The sequence below is a fragment of the Fundulus heteroclitus genome, chromosome 20 (assembly GCF_011125445.2).
Source record: "Fundulus heteroclitus isolate FHET01 chromosome 20, MU-UCD_Fhet_4.1, whole genome shotgun sequence".
In the NCBI taxonomy this organism is placed as follows: Eukaryota; Metazoa; Chordata; class Actinopteri; order Cyprinodontiformes; family Fundulidae; genus Fundulus; species Fundulus heteroclitus.
The window spans coordinates 9904047-9927051 of record NC_046380.1 but is presented as its reverse complement, the minus strand read 5'-3'; the positions used below and the strand labels follow the sequence as shown (position 1 = coordinate 9927051).

General features: G+C 40.7%; 1 protein-coding gene across 2 annotated transcripts; it reads left to right on the top strand.

Moving 5' to 3' along the window:
- The first annotated feature begins 5698 nt into the window (after nt 1-5698).
- On the top strand, nt 5699-22676 carry LOC105928030 (SAM pointed domain-containing Ets transcription factor). 2 transcript variants are annotated; one of them, XM_036124731.1, is made up of 7 exons: nt 5700-5973; nt 11912-12118; nt 16611-17055; nt 17688-17885; nt 18002-18049; nt 18299-18433; nt 20488-22676. In XM_036124731.1, the coding sequence occupies exons 3-7, from the start codon at nt 16611-16613 to the stop codon at nt 20664-20666; spliced, it is 1005 nt and encodes a 334-aa protein (XP_035980624.1). In that variant the 5' UTR covers nt 5700-5973; nt 11912-12118; the 3' UTR covers nt 20667-22676. The 2 variants fall into 2 exon arrangements, with proteins under 2 accessions (XP_035980625.1, XP_035980624.1); XM_036124732.1 differs by lacking the exon at nt 11912-12118 and having other exon boundaries at nt 5699-5973.
- Nucleotides 22677-23005: the final 329 nt, after the last annotated feature.

The window sequence follows — 23005 nt, the reverse complement described above, 5'->3', positions numbered from 1 at the left end:
GTCAGAGAAAGAAATAGCCGCTCATCAGGAATAAATTATGAAGCTACTTTAAAAGCACCTGAATTCATTTAGATACAGGGGGAACTCGGTTTATGGTTGCAAAAATTATTTTGGGAAGTAATTTGGGAAGTAATTAATCTTGTCTGAAGCTGTTTTTTCTTCATTGAAGTGTGAGTTTATCTGTCCAGCAGCTGCCCAAACTATACCGTGTACGATGACACGGCGTCCACCTTAAGCAGTCAATTCACGATAAATATTTGCAAAAGCTGCAAAGAGAATGCATTACATGACCTTGTGAGACAAAGTAAGAACAAATGCCTCAAATGACACATAATGTCAGCCAACATTGTAACAAATAGTAGACCAAGACCCCCTTGCAACAAAAGCGTGAAGAGCAATAATTATTTGACATTATTATTATTATTACTGTTTCACTTTTTGATAGTTTTCAGATATACTGTTTACAAAAGCCCATCTAGGGACAAGTGCTGCAAACGTACATTATAAGCACCATGATACAGGCATGGGATTGCTGTGTCTGTCCCTACCAAATAAATGAGTTTTCAAGTGCTGCCACAAGCGATGGCTTTCAGACTATTGCCACAGTGCTTTGGCTCAATTTATTCGGTTAGATATTAGCCCCATCGCAAAACGCTGTGAAAAGGGATTATGGGATTTTTGTCATCTTCACGTTTTGTGAAAAGGCCGATGTGGGGCGGGGCGGGGGGGCTGGAGTCAGCCTTTGTCTCTCATACCCAATGACTTGACGTGAGGAAGTTACAGCCTGACTTACGTAACAGAAATGTTTTGTGAAAGAGGCTACGGACACAATCACATCGTCTGTAATTGTTCTTTAGAATTTTTGTCATCCAACAAAAAATATGGCCTCAGCGATGAGTTTCATAAATCTCTTTGAGTTACTGTCTGCGGCTGCACAGGATATTCCCTCTTCTTTTTTGTGATCATCCTCAGTGCTGTAATTACAGTCCAGGATGTTCTCTAGGATAACTCACAGATTTCTGTAAGTTGTCCAACATCTTCGCCTCTTTTCCTGAGCTCCGCACCCAGCCATTCGTTGCTGCCTCTGTCCGGTTTCCAGACCAAATGGCGTGATTGTCGATGCATCGTGGACCAAATGGATTCCCCAGTCCTCCATACTCGGTTTCTTGGCAGTCAGCAGCGCACTCCAAAAGCTAAATTATGGGCGTTTTAGCAGAAGAAAGCTCTTAGTCACTTTGACTATTGCCCAGAGGAAAAGGCACTTTCTCACTTTTTTGCAAAAAGCCCCAGTCCACCTTAGGAGTTAAGAATCAAACATTTTACCTCTACGTTTCATGCATTTTCTCTGTATCACCAAGCTTTCTTCTTCTACATTTAATTTATACTGCAAATCCAGTTTCAGCCTTAAATCATTTATTTCTGTGGGATAAGGCAAGTCTCTGCAGCACAACATTGTTTTACAAGCTACACCGTGCTTCTGGCAAGCGGCTTTGATGTTTTTGTTGTTGTTGTTGTTGTTTTTTTTAGATTACCAGATAATTTACCTGGAGAAACATGAGAAGAAAATGTTTCATTGCATTTGTACCGCCAGCAAAAAAAAAAAAAAAGAATTAACAATGATTAATGGTTGATTTTCAAATTGCTGAATTGCATTTGTCATGTGCACACACCCTACCTGTGGCTCTGGTACTTCATGTGATGCAACACACATTTCAAAACTGCCAGATTACATATTTCTGAACTAAAAATCTTTTTTTTTTTTGTGTCCTTTAAAGTTTGCTGACAGTTGGAAGATGTGTCACGGCCACAATGTGACAGTAACTGACTGCATGCTTGAAAAGCGAACCCGGCACCCAGCAAAGATCACACTGAGGCCAACCAAAAAGTGTTTATTGACACTGCTAAGACAGCCTAGGTGGGTCACTGAGACCTGTTTACTGAAGGGACACCTGCACAATCATTACTCACATCCAGCTCACCGTGGACCGATTGTGACTTGGTAGTTGGCATCCCAAGGCTTTTAGCGCGTTGCCTCTCAACTGTACGAATGTTGTTTCACAGCCAAGGAAGAGGTCACTGATGTAAGATAGAAAAACTGCCATGCAAATTAAGCTCAAGGAATAAATGTTAGCAAGGAGCCGCAAGCAAACAGAACATTTCTCCAAGTGAAAATTGTCACTCATCTGTCGTTACTCAGTCGTTACTCATCCAATCAGAGACCTTTTTGAATCTACTTGTACACGACCTTTTGATTTAGGGCGGATTTAAACGTGCCTGTCCTGTAAAAATGAATGTTTGTTGCGATTTGAGTATGAGCAGACACGATGCACCGTTGCTGCTTTCTGCATAGAAAAAGCCTATTTTAAATTAAGTTAAATTCTCTGACGAAAGGCGTCTGACATCCTTTAGTTTGATTTGGCGTGTCCACAAACACTCAGACTACTGGAAGGCCTTGACACAGTTTGTGCACACCCACTCACTTTTAATCCCAGCCGTGACTAATATTAAACTCACTTTGCCAGCAGTTGATTTCATGATAAAATAAAGACCAAAGAAGAAAGAAACACTTTCAAATGTGGCGTTTCGCCTCCAGGTCGGATACCTTTCACGTGGTGAAAGAGCAAAAATAAATGTGAAGGATACCAAAAAAAAAAAAAAACATTTGTCTTTAAGTTCTTCAGTTATATTAGAGAGGGTTCTTTAGCTAAGGTAGATTTCTATAATGTCTGGCTTCGTCTATGTCTTTAACTTTATCTACAGTCTCATCTTGAATTTATTTGTGTTTATCTGCCACATTTCATTAAAAAATAAAGTACTGTTAGGTGAGCAAACTTGAAAAATAATAATAATAATGTTTCTCTGACTGGATGAGGCCACGAGAAAAGATCTGGAGGGGGATAATGTTTTAATGTTTTATATTCTTCCAGACTTCCTCATGATAAGACTCAATTTCCTGGATGCTGATGTTGACATTCATATATTACTGTAAGGTGAGATCTTTGCTTTAAATGAAATCAAGAATACCTGTTGATATTAAATATGTCACAATAGAAACAGACCCGTGTCATTTGTTTGTCAGGAAAAAAAAAACGACGATTGAGTGGTTGTGAATTTCACAAAAATTCAAACCTCCTATAAAGAGGTCAGACGTTGACCGAAAATTAATCCATTCATGTAGAAATTAATATTCTCAGCTAATCTGCTGAGATAATCATGTTGGTATCTCACTGTTTCTGGCTGTTGCTATCGCTCTTCGTGACGTCTGAAACACTTCGTTGACATGCAGCCCTCGAGAAACAACTTTCAGTGAGGGAAAAAACATCTGCCACTTCCTTGTACTGCGTGATTAACGGTAACTGGGACTCGGCTGTCATGGTCCAGTGACAACCCAAAGTTTAATAGGGTTGTCCAACCTGTACCCTGAAAATGTTGATACTCAGTCAAACCGCTAAAAAAGCAGAGTCTAACAAAGCGTCTTGGTGCGTTATGAGGTACCTGTGTTACAATAAGTAAAAAGTAAATCACTTATTGTGTGTTGTTTTGTGAGGAGGACACAGAGGTAGGTGGTTTGGGAGAAGAAAATGGAGAAGATAAGGTTGAATGCAAACGGATGACTCGCTGTGGCGAACCCTGAAAGGGAAAGGCCAAAAGAAGAAGACTCATTGTGTTAAAAGTGAAACCATAATGGAAATAGTTTTGGTCAATACTTGCCAAAGTACACAAAGGTAACAAATCAGACCATGAAAAAAATGAAGTTCATGATAAAAAAATAATAATTTGATTATACCCCGAACTTTTTACAGTTTCTCTTTAAAATAAACTTTTTTCACTTCATTCTTTATTAATGTCTAACAACAAAACACTGAAAAAAGATAATGACCCATAAAAGATTTAACAATTAATCCAACAACCAAAACTCCAAAATATGATCTGGTTAATAAACCATTTGAGTGAACTTCCCTAAATATAATAATGCACCATAAAATATATGTATCCAAATGTGGTTAGGACCGTTTTGCATGCATTATTGCATCAATACAGCGTATTATTAAGTTGATGACCATGTGGTTCTGCTGAGCATTACGCAATGCTGCATTGTCGGCTCTGATGTTTCTCGTCTTCGCTCCATAGCGTCGCTGAAATAAATGCTTATTAAGGGTGAACATTTATTAAAATAGAACGGTATTAATAGAAAGCTTGAAACTGGAGTGTCGTAACGAGACCCAGTTTTCTCTCAAAATGACATAGTAATTCGCTCTCACCAAGCATGGAATGGTTCTGTAAAACAACACATCTGAATAATGAACTTTTCAACATTTAATTTATTGTTATTATTATTTAGAAAACTGAAAACTGAATGAGATCCCTGGATCCCATCCCTCAGGGAGCAGTGTGATGCCACACTGAGTGGCGCACATAGACTAATATGTTGTCAGGGGTCTTAATGAAGGACCCAGAGGGACAGACTGAGTTTCAAACTACCAACCTCTGCAGCCTCTCCAAGACACAAACGCTCGGCTCCATGCCTTCTTCCACTTATAGTTTTTTGCGTTCTAGCAATCACCTCCTTAGCTTTAAAGCCTCCAGTTTTCAGCTACATCTTTCCGGATCATTATTTTCGTCCCACTTAGCTCTGCCGCCTGTTCTTCTATGTTCAACGGGATTCATTGACGAATGGTTCTGCTGTAGAAAACTAAACAACAGTGCGCTGGTCGACCTAGTGCTGCCAAGACAGCCCCGGCCCCGTGAGGTGTGGACTTTAATAGTTCCCTTGAGGGGCGTTGTAGTATCTGACATTTACTTCCGAACTCCAGATCCTTAAAGGATCAACTAAAGAACTTTTCAGTAACAAGAGGATTCAAAGTGCTGAATGTGAAAAGTCCTGCAAGTTGTGTTTTGTTTCTTCAGCCCATCCTGCAGACGCTCCACTGGACACATCTGGGAGATGAAATCTAATCAGTCAGAACCTCAAACTTGTTGCGCTCCTCAAACCTTTCCTGAACTATTTTTTAGAGGAGACATGAGTAATGGTCCTGCTGAAAGAAATCACAGCACTGATGGCTCTGTACCTGGTTTGCAACATTATATACAGTGGTGTTTGCCTCCTTATTGAATTTATTTAGAAATTTTTTTTTTTTTTGCATGTTTGTCTCGCATAAGTGTTTCAGAGCCTCAATCAATTTTAAGTATCAGTCAAAGACAACACAAGTAAACGCAAAATGCAGTGTTTAAATGAAGGTTTTTAGTATTAAGGCAGAATTAAAATCCAACCCTACATGTCCCTCTGTGAAAAAGTGATTCACCATAAAGCTAATAATAATTGGGCCGCCCTTAGCAGCAAAAACTGCAATTAAATGTTTCCAATAACTTACAATGGAGTCGCTGGAGTCCCAAAGCCTTAGAAATGGCTTTGTAAGATCTTAATTACCTTCTTTCTCATTTGTCCCTGAATTTCTTCGTAACTCAGCATGATGTGTAGCATCACTTTGTCAGGCAGGTCTTATTTAATTGATTTCTTGATTGGAAACAGGTGTGGCAGTAGCCATGCCTGGGTGTGGCTAGAGAAGGTAAACTCAGGTGTGATAAGCCACCGATACGTGTTTTAACAGAGGGTATTACTTTTTCACACGGCGCCATGTAGGTTTAATAATAACAGCCTTTTTTAAAAAAAAAAATGCATTTTTGTTTACTTTTGTTTGACTAATATTTAAATTTGTTGATGTTCTGAAACTCTTAAAGGTATAGTGAACAAACTATACTTCCGGGGGTAGTATCTCCTTATCTATTAGTTGTCCCACATGCCCATCATTGTGATGTGCTCATGTAACTCCACTGTCAATGGTTGAGAGTCGCAAGAAGCAAACCGCGTACAAGATGATGAGAAGAAGAGGAAGGCCTCAGAAGAAAGTAATGAGACCAAAAGTGTATTTGAGAGATTCTTTCACGCCATCCCCCTGAGGAGCGGAGGAGCAGGTAAGATAGTCTTGCACATGCGCTGTTATTCAAAAAGTGACATGGGCGTTTCTTACCTACATTTCCAGAAGAAAATTGCCAACTCTACCTTAAAGTGTGAAAATAATGCAAAAACATAAGGAATCAGGAAGTGGGCGAAAATTTTTTCACACAACTGCAGGTAGCCAAAATGCAGTGTTTGTGTAAAGGTTGCTGTAGTTAGAGTAAGCACATCTGGGTGCATCTGGGCCAATCGTAGGCCAGGGAAAGTTGGAAATGCTCCAATCAGAGGGCAAGGATCAGCTTGAAGGTGAGTTTAGATATGGGGCGCTGTGACTGTAAGCCTTGTTGCCGCCAGTGTGTTCTCTGGGTAAACTACACACCCGGCCATCCATGTGAAGCGTCAACGGACCAAGATCCCTTCTTCCATTGTTCCGTGATGACGTTCTGATGTATTTGTCCTCACTTCATGAAGGAGCCTTCACTTCTCACGTCTATCAGTGAGCCTTGCTGATTCAACAGTGTTCCTTCCCGGGACTGTTTTTAAATTTTTATAAAATAGACACTAACCAGCGCAGATCAGGAACGCCCCAAAAAACGCTCCGACTCTGACCCGGTTGTCAAGCCAACAGAGTTTGGCCCTTGTCAAACTTGCTCAAATCGTTAAGCTTGTCCATTCCCCCTGCCTCTAACACGTCAACTTTGAAGACAAAATAATCTGTAATTTGCTTCACAATTCACTGCCCATTTCATCCCAGCCACCACCAGGTGACACGATGAAGTGATAATCAGCGTTATTCACGTCACCTGTCAGTGGTCATAATGTTTTGTCTGATCTCTGTAATCATTTGGATAATACTTGACAGGTTTGCTTTGTGCCTTGTCAGATAGAGACTGATGTGCTGTTATTCCCTGTGCCAAGCAAACAAGAGTTTTTTTTTTTTTTTTTTTGGCCAATATGTTTTTTTTTCAGGGCTCATTACTACAAAGCCTCTTTTGTCTTCTTTAAAATAAAGGTCCTAATTAATCTGCCAGACTCTGAGGCCTAATAAGCATTTTTGTCTTTTCCATATAAAACTTTTTCACATTTTAGGGAAACAGTTTGGCTGCTTACATTTTAAATAATAACTCGAGACCATCCAAGTCTTTTTTTTTTTTTTTTCTCTGCTTCTGTAGTTGGCTGATCTTCTTTGTAGTTAGGCGTTTGGGTGCTGAATATGAATTTGGGGCACAAAATATTGGGATTAAAATGTGTCATACCTGCATTAGTCACACAAAAAGTAACACGCCCATCGTAGTATTTTGACCTTTCAGGTTGGCTGCTATTCAGATGCTCATACAAGATGCCCCATTCATTCGTGGATTATCTCAGTGGGGGGGGAAATGAATAAAAGGATAACTAGGCTTGAAGTGTTTTAGATAAACAAAGCTATGACTGTAGTAACTTTGATGATCTGTTATGCAAACTAACCGTGCTGAGTGACAGAGGCTGAACCATGGATGGAATGAAAACACGCAGGGAAATAGTGTGGAGGATCTTTGGAGGGCTTCTTTTATCTTCAGCAACAGAAATGCAACATATTTTGAGTCAGACTATTTCAGACTTTCACACATGGGACACATTGTGCCGTGGTTTTCTCACGGTGGTAGACGAATCGGTAAAAATAAGCCTGAATTTCTGGAAGCAGGTGTGAGTTTAGTCCTTGGCCTTGAAATTCAGATTGGTATCAGTATAAAAAGTACAGCTATGATAACAATAAACTATCACTTCATTCGGCTGGGGAGTTTGGGGTCCTGGTTTGTTGGTGAAGGGTAGGCTGACCAGTATTCAGTGTCTTACCATTCAGATTTTAAGTCTCCACCAATACCCGACATCCCTCACAGGGAGTTGTAGCCACAACAGGTCACTGTTAAATCTCCTGGCTGTTCACAGTGGCTGTTATGTAGGTTTTATAACGGAAAGTTGAGTGGAAGGAAAAATGTGATAAAAATGTGCACCAATACCAGGTATAGCAGCAGTGTTTAAAGTACATTAAGGTACCCTGAGATTGACTTACCTGCTGGTCCTGGTCCACCATGTTTTATAAAGTCAAAAGTAGCCGTCTGCCTGGAAATTTTAGAGCACTTGCTTCCATCTGGGGATAAACTTTATGAAAATGCTGATTTCATTTTCCAGCTGGACTTGGCACCTTCCCACACTGCCAAAAACACTAGTACCTGGTTTGGTGATGCTATCCCTGAGGCTGGCAAGAAGACTTGCCTGAACCGAACCCCACAGCGACGCTGTGGAGCGAAGACGAGAAACATCAGAGCCGACAATGCAGCATTGCGTAATGCTCAGCAGAACCACATGGTCATCAACTTAATAATACACTGTATTAATGCAATAATGCATGCAAAACGATCCTAACCACATTTGGATATATATATTTTACAGTGCAGTTGCATAATTTTTAGTAAGCCCTCATTTCTGTCTTAATTTTTTTTTACTGGTTCTATGCCCTATTAAAAGTTTTGGAGAAACAGATTTTAAAAAATAAACTTTTAACAATGTTCCTATTCATTCAGTTAAACTTGTATATAAACGTCATCAGATATAAACATGAATGTGCTGTTAAAAAGCAGTACAATACACCATTTGTTATAGAACAAGGAAATTAATAAGATGCTTATTTCCAGTGATAGCAAAACAAACACAGTACAGATAAGAGGCCTCCAAGCTGCAAACATTTACTCAAAGAGACAGTTTAGTTGAAAACTTGCCTCTGTGTCGGACCTTTTACTGTGGAAAAAAAAAGTTGCTCTGGTGATTTTAATAGGAGTAGTTATGAACTGGCTTTAGCACCAGCCTTGGTTCAGCCATAGAATGGCTGACTTGAAAAAATACCGATGAAAATTTAGCCAATTCATTAGGAAATAGAACCAAATTGGAAGACTAGAAGACTTGGAATGATAGATTTGCTTAATTTTTCATGTATTAATCTCTAAAGGCTTGTTTTAATATCTCTGACTGTCTAAACTGAGATTATTCTGTCTGTTCAGGTGAGAATCTGACCCCTCATGACTACTCCGCACAATCACACCAAACATTCCTTTGACATCAATCTCTTATGCAAATCATGGTAAACAATTTGCATAATTGTGTAATTCGGCAAGTGAGCAGAACATTTGCATCCCAAAGAAAGTAGCAAGGCAAGACATGCTCCAGATGTTAAGACATGTTGAATCTGCGGTGACAAACACATTGTTAACCTAGGGGATAAAGCAACCACTAATAATATTAATTTTCTGCATGCACAGACGGGGATGAAAAAGTTGTGAAAAAGACTGACGGCTCCAGATTCCTTGCATCATCTAAAGATAGTTCGAGATCTGAGGGAATATTGTCTGGATCTGTTCCAAAGTACTACAAGACAGCCAGAAGACATATCAAATTACATCAAGTCTCAGGAACTGGTTAGACCAGACTATGTAACAATGTTAAAGGGTTGCTTCGGCAGAGTTGCAATATTGCTGAAAAGGTCCTGTCATCTGATGTTAAATGTAAGTCACGCATAAACTGTTCAAGGTCTATTCATCATGTTTTGGTGAGATGCTAAATTTTATTAAAGCTGAATAAAGAATATCCCAGAAAGTCCTGAATCCAGATCAGAACGTAGCCTAAAATTAGGAACATTTGAAATTTGGAAACACCTGTGAAAGAGAATATACTGCGATATACTGTGTGTGATTTTCAAAATTCTTCACAAATAAAAAATCTGAACACTGGTAAGTTGTTACAAACCATGTAGAAGATAGAGCAAACACAGTGGAGAAGAAGTTCTGATGGGAACAAACCAAGACTGAACTTTTTTGACCTACATGTAAGATTCAGGCAGAATAAGTATAGACTACGCATCGCTTTAAACAAAAAGTACCGATGGCAGTGAGACAGTGGCAGCATTATGCTGTGGGGGGGGGGGGGGGGGGGCACCTATCAGGCACAAGGAAAGTGGTCAGAGCTAAAGGGTAAATTAGAACCCGGGGAAAACCTGGAAGAACCTCAGCTTATATATATATATATATATATATATATATATATATATATATATATATATATATATATATATATATATATAATATTGAATTAAAAGTGCTGTTTTCAGATGCTACCTATCAAATCTGATGGGGCTTGACCTTTGCAAAAGAAAGAAAGAAAGAAAGAAAGAAAGAAAGAAAGAAAGAAAGAAAAAGAAAATTGACAAGCATTTCTCTACATGGGAAAAGCTGGCAAGTTGTGCTACTTTTTGTCGATCTTGTGCATAAAATATCTCACGCATTTTAGTTTGTGGTTTTTATGTGACAAAATGTGAAAAAGAGTATTGATATTTTTGAAAGGCACTGTGTGTATTTCATGCCCTGCAGGGACCAACATAACACGCTTTGTATGAAAGGGGATAAAGAACAGTTTGCGAAGACTGATGCAAGCACAAATTTAAAATGCAATCACAATTTGTTTGAAATAAGGGAATGTAGAAAATTCTAACAATTTAAACACAACCACACACATTAGGGTTCCCACTATTCTTCATTGCTACGGTCACCACAAAGATCTATTTTTATCAGCGAATATAAAAAAAGAGAGAAATGTATGCCTGTGTAAATTCTCAGTTATCCGATTCATCGCAACATCAAACAGTTTTAAATAAGAGACAACCAGACTTTTCGCTCCGTTTCATCATTTCAACGCCTATCCTGGACTTTTTGTCAGTTCTGGCGGCTTGCACTTAAGCAACCTGCAGCTGCAGCTCTGCTTTTTTTGAGCACCTGAAAACCCATCCTCCTTACGTATAAATCAGATGTAAATCAATGGCTACGTCCGAAAAAGTGTAATTGGTAAATACTCTTTAGCCAAAGCAGAAATGCGTCAGCGTTCACTGTGATAAGTGCTGTCTGAATAGTGCAGTCAGGAGGGAAGGAGGTAGGAAAAGGAGCCTGCATGCTTCCTGTCATAGTTCCTTTAGCATAGGGAGCTCGCGATGCCCCTCACTGGGGCTAACGAGCCATAAGGAATCCCATCAGCCTTTGCGTGACATGACTTATAAGCTCAACCCACCTCACAGAAAATGATTCGCTGAGCTGAAGTACGAGCTGCCAGAACTGACAGACTCCTGGATATATTTTTCAGAAAAAAAAAAAAAAAAAAAACTGAGCGAACGTCCGATTTAAGCCTGTTTCAAGTATTGGATGTTTTAAAATGTAACAGTGAAGTAGAATAGGCGGTCAAAGGAAAATATCCAAAATAAAAATAAAACATCTTGGAAGTAAATTTACACTGCAAAAACAGAACTTAAAATTAGTAATATTTTCTTAAAATGAGAGTATCTGTCCTTGATTTGAGCAGGTAAATAAGATGATCTGCCTATGGAATAAGACTTTTGCACTTAAAATAGGAACAACTCATCTCCATCTTATTTCAAGTGCAGGATGTCTAATTATCTTATTTTAGGTTTCAAAATACTCATTCCATTGGCAAATAATATTATTTACCTGCTCAAATCTAGGACAAAAACACAAATTTTAAGAACATTTTGCTTATTTTTAGATCTGGTTTTGTAGTGTAGGCGTGCGTATTCACTTTGAAAACAAGGCATTCATCTGCAACACTTAGGAAGTCTCTTTAAATATTCTCACTTAAGCTCTCAGATCAACTACTAAACTAATTTAGGAGGAAACTCGGCGCTTGCATGCACAGAAAGACGTGCACGCACGCACGCATGCACGCACACACACACACACACACGTACCGGCTTGTGTGTGCGTAAGTAAACACAACGGCCTTATAAATATAAATTGCAGTCAATGGGGCCGGAATTCCTTTGCACTCAGTCACCCAGTCACTTGTCCTCGCTCCCTTTCACTTGGTACACACCCCCAGCAGGTGCTTTCACTTGAGGTTTAGTTTGCTGTTGTGCTTTAGGCTGTTTCTTTCAGGTAATTGAAATTGTGCCAAAAAAAGCCCGTTGGGGGGGATCCCAGGCCTCAGCCCGGGGCTCAGCATCAGTCATCAAGGGAAAATAGACCGTGGAGTGGCCGCTCTCAGCTTCACCTTTCGTTCTTAAGTTAGAGAGCCACATCTGCAACCAGCCGGGGAAGCTTTTTCTTCCGTCAGAGCATCTTCGCTGAGGTAAGAAGACACAGGCCAAACCTCGAACCTAAGTATTTTATGTTTGCCTTTTTGATTCTCCTCTGTAACATTACCATTTAAAAGAGAAGTGACTCAAGCTGTATTTATTTATTTAGGAAATTAGCCAGCTTTACCTCTTCATAAAGGTAAGCACTTTATTGTGCAAGTTTAAGAAGCTCAAAAGTTCCCCTTGCAGCTGTTTTTGTCTGCGGTGAAAGATAACATGATAATTTCATCTCTTTTTAGCTGCCAGAGGATTGGTGTACAAGGGAATAGGCATAAAAGCAACTATAAATGCAGACCTTTTGATTTTTAATAAAATTTGTAATCATCTCATAGGCCTACGGTCTTAACAATCAATATATAGTATGTAATTTCTGTGGTTTTATGCAATTATAAGGACAATGACAGATAAAAACTGGATTAGGACCATTGCACTACTGCATTAAAAAATAAACAAAATTTCATCTCCTTTCTGTAAATCCACGATGCTTTGTATGAACTATACAGTTATATTTAATAAATTAGAAAATGTGTTCCATTGAGGCTCGCTTGTCAGCTTAAAAGTACCTTTTGAAAACAAATGACAACCATCAAGACGGTATTTTCATTAAGCCCACATTTTTACATTAATTTAATTTTATATTTTTTTTAGTCGGGTCACCGAACCTGGGTTCTAGTGCCATTGTCAGAAAGAGGAAATATCATGGGTTGCTCATGTATTTTGGGACAAGAGCAATTTTGTAGCTAGACATTTGCAATATGACAAAATTAAAGATATACTTTATGTTTATTGGATTTTACTTTTTGCATTTTTCTTTTATCTGAGGAGAGAACTTGAGTTTTTGACTGTTTCTAGGAATCAGTTTTCTGCTGTAGGTTGAGAATGTGGTCAGGGATTTACAGGCTGGGATGTCATGCAATGATGAGTTATAACCCATCATTGAAGAGAGTAACGGCCTAGTTTATTATTCCTGAAACCTAAAATCCAGCCTAATCTGCTCCCAACAGCGCTGTTAATCTTTTTCAGACGCTGACGTTTCTTCTTTGGTGGACAGTTGCCCAACTGCGGTGTTCCTTTCCTCCCTGGGCTTTTGTCCACAAAGAGAAAAGGCGTTTCCGCGGTCGCTTTGACTTTAGATTCTTGTTCCAAAGTTGGTCTTGATCTTCGTCTGTTGGAATAACAGGAGATAAAATAGAGCCGCGGGGATAATTTCAGTTTACTTGCACGTCTGACGCCTACCTGCTGAAGCTACCAGTCAGGTAGCCACGAACAGCTGCAACAGAGGTACTTTCAGCAAAATGTTTTGCCGTTACTTCCGGCGTCATACTCTGGAAGCTGCGGCCTCAGTCAGAACCTACAGCAACAGGAAAAAAGTAGAGAGGAGGCCGCATGATGCACCCTTCATGGAAACTGGAAAGAAATGGGGATGAACCTTGAGGGCAGGCAACAGCAGCAGGTGTATTTTTTAAATCAATTACTAATGGAGACGTTTGTGATAAAAACAATTATAATTTTGAGTCACTCCTGACAATTAGCCCTTGTTATCAGGCTTCAAAGCCTTGGGGTGACATAACTACCGTTCCCTCGTCCATCTTTACGAGTGACAGGTTTGTTTCTTCATCTACCAGTGCAGGTTTAAAGGCTTAATTGCCTTTTAGTACAAATACAATCCTTTGGCGGTATTAATTAAGAGCAGCTAAAACGATGTTGGCCCAAGGCCTGCTGGCCAGACTGCAGGAATGATTCATGCTGTGCGCCATCATCTCCGTTGTCAGTTAACACAACCCACATGAGGGTTGGGGATAGGATATGATGGAAGCTAATGCTGATGCACAGATAGGACAAAAAAAAAACATTTGATTTGATATGGTCTGAACATGAGATATGGACCAGGCTCTACAGTTAATGGAGAACGTGTCCCGAGCTGTCATTCATAAAATAAGTAAATACCCATAAACAGACAAGTGTAATGCCTGAACTTTCTTTACAATGTGAACTGAGCACCTGCATTTCTTAGTGTTGCCATAAAGATAATCTAAATTGGTAAATCCAGCCAGCGAGGTGAAGGGCTCTCCTTCGCTGCAAAGAGGGAACTATAAGTGAGTAACATTTTCTTGATATGAGCGTATTTGTCCTTGATTTGAGTAGGCAAATAAAATTATCTGCCAATTGAATGAGATTTTTGCACTTAAAATAGGAACAACTCATCGCCACCATCCTTTTTGAAGTGCAGAATATCTAATTATCTTATTTTAGGGGTCAAAATACTCATTCCATGGACAGATGCACTCATTTAAAGAAAAGTTTACCTACTTTTAGTTCTCTTTTTGCAGTGTTCAGCCTTGTTCCCAGCAAAAAAAAAACAAAAAAAAAACTTCCTTAGTTGGCTCAAGATTCCCATGATGAACAACAAGAAGGCGGGGAAAAAAAAAAAAAAGAAATCTCCCTTCACGATGCAAGCAGTCACGCCTGGCTGTACACACTCCTTTTCTCAACTGCAGACGAAAACGACACCAGCAGAGCGCTCTGCCAACATGGTCTTCACCATCTGATCCACGGTCTCAGATGTCATTCACCACATTTATGTCCGAGAAGCCCTGTCAAACAAAGCCGCGCTTTTTGTTTGTTGTCATGCCTACTCAATAACATTAATTCATACATTTTTGTCTCACATTTGGTCCCATAATTGTTTAGCGGCAATGATGTATCGGCTCACTGGGTCATTTAAAGACCAGCTAGTTCCTCAGGTCTGCAAACACCTTCACACCAGGAGGAAGCGGAACTCAGGGATTTACATTTTTCGGCCTCAAAAGTTCCCTCTTTTGCCCGTTCTCGAATTTTCGTCCAACTCACAACGGAGCGCTTTTTTTTTTTTTTTTTTTTGCAATAAATGACTTTTGAAGGCCGTAGGAAACAAATTGAAACCTATGATGGTGAAAACGCATCAGCTTCCCAGGAAGGAGTTCTTTTCTTTGTGCAGTAAATGGAGCAAGCTCTAAAGCCCCTGAAATGAATATCAGCGTCTTGACCAAACTCATTTGGAGATCAGTCAGGGTCTTAATCCCCCTCTCCCCAGGGGGTGTGAGTTTGTGTCTTTTTTTTTTTTTTTCCTGTGTCCGCTCTTCCTTTCTGGAAGAAGGTAATATGGCTAAATTTGCTTGGCTAATGGGTTTAGGGCAAGCTGTTGCACAGCAGCGTTGACACGCCGCAGCAGGCTGGGATACCAGAGGCGTTTAATCTCGCTCCTGATGGAGGAGAGGGGAGGATGGGTTGGAGTTTACCCGAAGTTTGGAGATAAAAGACAGACCAGGGAGGGGGATCTTATATTGGGAGGGGGTTAAGGAGCAAAGCCTGAAAGAGGAATCCTTCAGGAATATTGGACTGATAACTTAATTTAACTTTGGAGACCTCGGTTCCTTGCCGTTCTAGGTGATCGTGCAGTCATAGAATCTTTTTATAAGAAAAAAAAAATCTAAATTAAAATGACCTAAATAATGTCCCTTGAATTCATTCAAGGCTCATTTCTAAAGTTGCACTTGGCCTAACTGTGCGCATTCTGTTATTTTGCAGGCTTTATGAGACTTTAATTGTTTGCCCTGTGATGAATCAAGCCCTGAATCCACCGAACATGTGCTCAGTGGAGACACACTTCCTTTACTGCCACCTCGGCCACAATCGCTGATAACCTGGTGTGTGGCAGCAGTGTTGCTTCCCATATGCCAGCTGTGGCAGGTACAAATTATTGGTGCCATATGCAAGATTACGCTTTTGGTGCGAGTTACGCAGGCGAATGTTCACCCTCGATGACAATCTCCGGTTAGGAAGGACCCCACACCCATCGGTCATGACTTCACTGGAGAGTGAAGTAGTTTTGTTTTTTGTTTTTTTTGCCAACGCATGGTTTGGGGCACATTTGGTGCACGTTCCTGTCTTTGTTATCTAACTTCTTTTTGATTAAAATCTCTCCAGCTGACTCTGGAGACAGAGGGCTGCGGAGACGGCACCTTGAAAGCCCGAAACTGGCGGCAGGGCTGACTCAGGTCTCAATACAAGTCATCCACCCCCAAGTTGAGAACCATTCTGGGCCACTGACCCACAAATAAGCGACTCAGTTAAATCCATTTTGCCTTATGTCTGCCGGGGGGGCTGGTGTCTCTCAACTCTCCCTTGAGGTTTATTTCCCCCATGTCTCCTTTTGACTTTGGGGTTGCTATAAAGGAGGAACGAGCACAACTCACATCAGCTCCTCATGTTACACACGATGGAGTTTCTGGAAGACTAGTTGCCTTATTTAGCAGCTAGAGAACCTGGAATAAGGGACAAAATTGATACGGTAATACCGAGCTCTCACAAGCTGCAGATATTAGGGCTATATTTACGCTAATGAGCTTTCTGGTGTTACTTTTGGCATTTTTTTTAGGCCATTCGGATGCTTTAATGGCCTTTAGATCATGTTATATGATGCGGCTTCTCCGTCTTTCTCCGCAGATGTCGAATCCAGCGAGCGGTTTACCAGAGAGCGCTGACTTTGTGTCCCGGATTGGGATGATGGAGGACTCCCTCGTCCTCCTGGAGCGAAACCGATGCTCCGAAGACCCGTGGGACACGGTTGACATCAAACCCAACATAGAGGTGCTGGAGCGCGGTGTGCCAGGCCTCTACCTCTCCTGCTACGACATGCTCCTCACTGAAGACGCCACCTGGGTGGTGAAAGTGTCGGAGGGGTCGCCCGCGCTGGCCGCCCCCACGAACCGCATGGAGAGCCGGGAGGAGCCCGAGCAGTGCCCCGTCATTGACAGCCAGGAGCACGGACTCTCCCCTGGGCTGGAGGGCCAGATGGAGGACCGCTCTCTGGAGCAGGTGCAGAGCATGGTTGTGGGAGAGGTGCTGAAGGACATCGAGACAGCCTGCAAGCTGCTCAACATCACTCCAGGTAGGCTGCTCGCCACCACAACACCTGCCGCTGCACTTTTCAGGAGCTTTGACGCGTTCGGACGGCAAAGAAAAACGAGTGTTGCTCACTGTTTGCACATAAAGGAATATTAAGACCAAATCTTACTCCCCACAATCAACACATTTTTTTTTTGTGTAAACACCGCAGCCAAGATGACAGATGTTCCCCAATCGTATCCTTACTGACGCAAACTCGTGTTTGCCCGCTCCAGGATCTGTTTAATCCTGACCTTTTGAACAAGTTTCCCCGCATTGAGACAGTGATGATTCTCTCCTGCCAGCAAGCCGTGTACACAGTCTTAAGGGCGAGGTCTCGCCGGCTTGGAGAGCAAACAGACGAAGCGCTTTTGTGCATTGTATTGCTTCTGGCTGTTATAAACCTCCGTGATCCCCTGTCATCTGTTCTCCTGATTAGAACTGAAGCGACATAAAAAAAAATAAATAAAGATAACAACTTTATGTACTTTGCGTTGTGTGTGACAACATCCAGAGAACGTAAAGTTGAAAATGGCTTTGTGCGAGTCGGATCTCGCGCCAACCGTCGTATTTCTGGCAGGCTACCTGAGTTTAATGGTCGGTGGGAGTTTTCTTATATGTCGTTCCTTCCCACAGACCCTACGGAGTGGAACACGGGAAATGTCCAGAAGTGGATGCTGTGGACTGAACACCTGTACAGGTTGCCCCACGCAGGAAAAGCCTTCCAGGAGCTGACAGGGAAGGACCTGTGCGCCATGAGCGAGGAAGAGTTTCGGCAGCGCTCCCCGCTGTGCGGAGACACACTGTACGCTCACCTGGATATATGGAAGTCAGGTACATGATGCACTTATTAATTCAGCACACCACAAACAGCCTGCTGCTGCAGCCAAAGGGCCCTAAAAGGTTTCTTTTCTTCTGACTGACTGTCTGTCTGTCACTCTTATCTCCAGCTGCCTGGATGAAAGAGAAGTGTTCAGCTGCAGACACCAAAACTACAGGTGAGACATTACCTAGCCTCAATGAAAGCTACGTTAAGACAGCGAGGATTAGGCTAAAACCGTTCTCCAGTGCAGGTTTTTTTTTATCACTCACTTCGCAGAAAAACCGTTTGCTTCAATTTTCAGTTAAATGAATTTCACCATTTTGACTTTTACATTGTGCGTTTTTCAAGTGATGTCTTTGTGAGAGTGCGGTTTGCTAATATCATGAACCTGAAGGAGCACGCGTCTCTGTTTTGTTGTGTACAGGCAGCGAGGAGCTGTGGTCCGAGGCGGATTCATCTTGCTCAGGTCAACCGATTCATCTGTGGCAGTTCCTCCGAGAGCTCCTGCTCAAACCTCACAACTATGGCCGCTGCATACGCTGGCTGAATAAAGAAAAAGGTGCAACACGACCTCTCCTGGCATTTTTAGTAATTGTATTCTAAAGCGCACTGAATAGGATGAGTGCAAAATGTTGCGGGCTGTCAGCCAGCCTCCGTTTGCAGTTGGTACAAAATATTGCGACTCAGAAGAAAGAAGCAAAGAGCCATTTTTAAGAGTTGAAAATAAATGATGTATACTAAAGATCTGTTCGAGGAGGAGATAAATGAAATGAACTCGGTTAGCAGTCTCCACTGTTTTCCCTGTTGCAGGGCAACCAGTTTCTGCAGCAAGTTAAAAATGTGGCAAAATAAGTCTCCATTGTGTTATTACTTTAAAATATTATGACCCGTTGGTTGATTGTTGCTGTTTGGCTGCTATTTAGATTGAACAACGTTGTAGGTAGGGGTCTTTTTGGTGTTTTTTTTTATTGTTTTATTATCTTAAAGGAGCAATAAGTAATAATGACACCTATAGTGTTTCAAATAGGAACAACACATACACGCGGCCTGCCATGGACAACAGTTCCTAAACGGTCCGTATCTGCTGTGAAACTCCTCTGAATTTTTACTTCCACAGGATAGATATATAAGGTTGTATTCTGTACCAGTTCTGGTCCGCTTCTCTTACTGGCTTCCATGTTTGCAGGCTGCTGTTCTTTTGCCAAAATAAAATACCAAATGCTGCGCTCTGTTTTGGGAACCCTGAGAACCCTTACATGATTGGCTCAGGAACCAGGAAGTAAACACGGGCTGCACCCTGCGCCAAAGTAATTCTGGACCGTACCTCTGGGTTTCAAAGGAGAAAAACTTGATTAAGACATTGTCTTTTTTTGTGTGTGTGTCCTGTCTGGGAATGTGGCAATACGAATTGTTGTCTTAATGCCAAAAGGAGCCCAACAGATTTTACTTTCACAAGTGGAGCCTTACTGCTTTCACCACAGTGCTCCGCTTGATTTATATATGCAAGAAGCTTTATTGTTCAATGGACACTGAAACGGGAAGGTAGAAGAGGAAAAAAATGGGAGAGAAACAGACGAGACAAAATGGCGAAGGGGAGAAAATGTGAAAGAGAAAGAAGAGAGAAAAGGGAGAGAGCAATATAACATCCTCTGAGTCTGCTTCTACACCTGCAAAGAGAGATATAAAAAGAACAGCAGAACCAGCCTACAAAGTATTACAGATACAAACAACTAACGTCTTGATATCATCACTGAAGACTATACAGTATTATTTAAAACGACATGTATATAGTGACAGCTGAAGATAATAATACGGATTTTCTTTATAGAAGTGAATCTGTAAGCATCTGTAAGTGTTTGTGAGAGTGCGCCAGTGATAAAGACATTGTTGATGGAGAGGAACGAGTGTTTATAGGGAATGTTACTTCCAACCTGGGTGAAAAATGAGAATTATTTCTTACTTATTGCTCCTTTAATATTGCTGTTGCTTATATGTTATCATAAATAAATTAAAAAATAATAAATCCTTTATCGATGAGCAACATACAAGGATGGGCAAGTCTTTAAAAACTTAAGTGACTAAACCCTGCTGTTTATGTGCACACAGGATGTACTTTTCTTTATACTTTTCCTTCACGTAGTATTCCGATCATAGTAAGCTTGCACTAAATTTGCCAAACCCCACCCATCCCCATGCAAACCCCCATATATTTTTTTTCCAGTATGGAGCCAATAATAGCAAGATTTATTTTTTTCTAAAAGTAAAATAGTTGAAAACAAAAGGGTAATATAGTACTTTTACAGTGAATTACATCTACATTTTAAAACTTTCAGTTTTCTACCTCAAACTGTGTTGTTCCTTATTTATTTTAAATGCAAATAATCGAAAAACTAACACTATTTCCATGTTATTGCAGATCTTTAAAACTATAATATCCCAAAACCCAAACTACAGGACAGTTGCTCTAGAAATTTTTGGTACTTTTCCTACTAAACTGATGCGTTTGAGTAGTGATGGTAGTAAATGAATGTAATCTCCCACAATTTTGTACTTTTTGCTTGTATGCATGTGTGTTTTTTTTTTTTTTTTTAAAGCCACTATTTCTCCTTCCAGGTATTTTTAAAATCGAAGACTCGGCTCACGTGGCGAGGCTGTGGGGACTCAGAAAGAATCGACCGGCCATGAACTACGACAAGCTGAGCCGCTCCATTCGGCAGTACTACAAAAAGGGCATCATCCGCAAACCCGACGTGTCCCAGAGACTGGTGTACCAGTTTGTTCACCCGGTATGAGGCTCCGGGAGGCTGGGAGGAAGAGGAGGAAGAGGAGGAGGCTGGTGACATCTACACTGGACTCTGTCTAACAATGCACTTGAGAGCCTGAGATGAAAAGTGACTTTGAAACACATGCACTGATAAACTTTCATTGCTGTGTGAAGGCCGTCCTCTGCAGAGGGCAATGAGGATGAGATGGAAAAATAACAAAGTCTGTTGCTGTTTCTTTTTTTCTTTTCCCGCTGCAGCATCAAGCAAACACAGATTACGATAAACAAACTGCCTTGCCGTTTGCATGGTCTGCCTGTCGATGGTCCAGTGATTAAACTCACATGTCAAAGCGAAATGCATTAACAAACAAGCTCGGGGCAGTCACCCTTGTCCCGCACTCAGTCTTGTCATAACGTTTTTCTTCAGTCATCTTCACAGCCAACATGTAATGTTGTGCGGCTGAACCTGTTGAGCCACAGCAGGCCCTTTCAATCTCATCTGGCAAGGATGGACGAGGGAAATTTAGCGGTTTTCTAGGAACTTGGACTCAGGAGTGAGAGCCTTAAAGCTCTCTGTGGCTGAGCTGAGTAAGACACTTCCTGTAAGGTGCAACGTGGTAAAAGAGTGATATGTTTTATCTTGTCTGCTCTGGTTAATATAGCAATAAATAAAGCATTTTAAGTCCCTTAATGTTTGGAAATGCTAAAAAGAAAAAAAAAACTGATTACAATCAATTCAGTGACATCACCAGCGTGAAAACATATATAATTATTGGACGTGTTAAATGAATGACTCGGAGAGCTTTCAGCATGAAGCAACCATGATGCCTAATTCAGTGCCTTGCAAAAGTATTCCTTCCCCTTTTGAATCGTTCACACTTTGCCGCATTACAGGCACAAACATGGTTGTATTTTAGTAAGATTTTATGTAATAGAAAAACACAAAGCACTGCATAAATGTGAAGTGAAAGGAAACATTTTCTAAAATGTCTACAAATAATATTCTGAAGAGTGTGGAGTGCATTTGTGTTCGGCCCTGCTGAGTCCTCCACCAGCTTTGAACATAGATTTTGGCCCAGTCTCCTTTGCAGAATAGCCCTAGTTCAGTCAGATTGGGTGGTGAGCAGGACTTTTCCAGTCTCGCTAAATGCTTGGTTGGGTTTATGGACTTTAACTAGGCCATTATACCAGATGAATGTGGCTTGATCTAAACAACTTTCTTGTAGCACTGGTCGTATGTTTAGACTTTTGCTGTCCGACTGGAACCAAGACCCACGAAGAGGCTGAAGAGTTTTGCAGCCTGTGATTGGTTTTCTTCCCAGATTCTTCTGCTCCATCCACTCTTCCATCTGTTTGCTTTGTCCTCCACGTGACTTGTGGCAAACTGCAGAGGACATCTTGTGGTTTTCTTTCAGCAACGACTTTCTTTCAACCACAATTCTAAGAAAACATAATCTAAGAGTAGTCCTGTCGACAATGCTGACATGGTGATTGTTCATGTTGTAGGTGTGGAGTAGTGGTATACCTCTACTGCATTACATTACATTGTGGGAGGAAGGAGCTCTGTGAAATGTTCAAGGCTTAGGATATTGTTTTATAACCTAACTGCTTTAAAGTTATCCACAACTTTACCTCCGACCTGTCTGCTGTATTTCCTGTTGTTAATAATGCGGTTTTTCAACCATTGTTCTCTAACAAGCCTCTGAGTCCTTTAGAGAGCAGCTGACTTTATACTCAGATTACATTATAAACAGACGGCTCTGGTTACTAATTAGGTAACTTCTAAAGACAAGGCAAGTTTATTTATAAAGCACTTTTCAGTACTTAGACAATTCAAAGTGCAACCAAAGGCATTTGCTTGCACTGGATTTATGGGTATAAGATAAAAGGGGGGCTTATTATATGTAAATGTAACACATTTTTAGAATTTTGTTGGTAAAAAATGGGTAACCATGCATCATTTTAGTTCCACTTCAGGTTACTTCATAACTTTGTACTAGTCTATCACAACAAAATCCAAATAAATGCATTAGAGTTTGCTTTATTGTTTGCTTTATTGTGAAAAAAAATTTGAAAAACAAACTTTGCAAGGCCCTGCGAACTCTAAGATGGAAGAACACAATCACAGTTTTAAACACTGCTTAAACGTGTTTAATGAGAAGTTCCATTACTTTTATTTTCTCTTTGGTTTCACCACACTTTGCTTACTAACGGTATGTAAATAATGTCTTCAAATCTCCTTCCTGAGCTCGGAAAGATTATATGATTTAAACAGGAAACAATAAACTAAATTTGAACCCGCTCGGTGGGTAATCTGCAAGAGCTCGTGGTACATGTAAAAATAATGTTTCGAAGAGGTATGATTAT

Bases quoted from the DNA above. Each gene is read 5' to 3' on its own strand.
- LOC105928030 (XM_036124732.1), top strand. From the start codon at position 16,611: ATGTCGAATCCAGCGAGCGGTTTACCAGAGAGCGCTGACTTTGTGTCC. The intron at 17,056-17,687 runs GTAGGCTGCTCG...TCCTTCCCACAG, and splicing joins GCTGCTCAACATCACTCCAG to ACCCTACGGAGTGGAACACG. The intron at 17,886-18,001 runs GTACATGATGCA...TCTTATCTCCAG, and splicing joins CCTGGATATATGGAAGTCAG to CTGCCTGGATGAAAGAGAAG.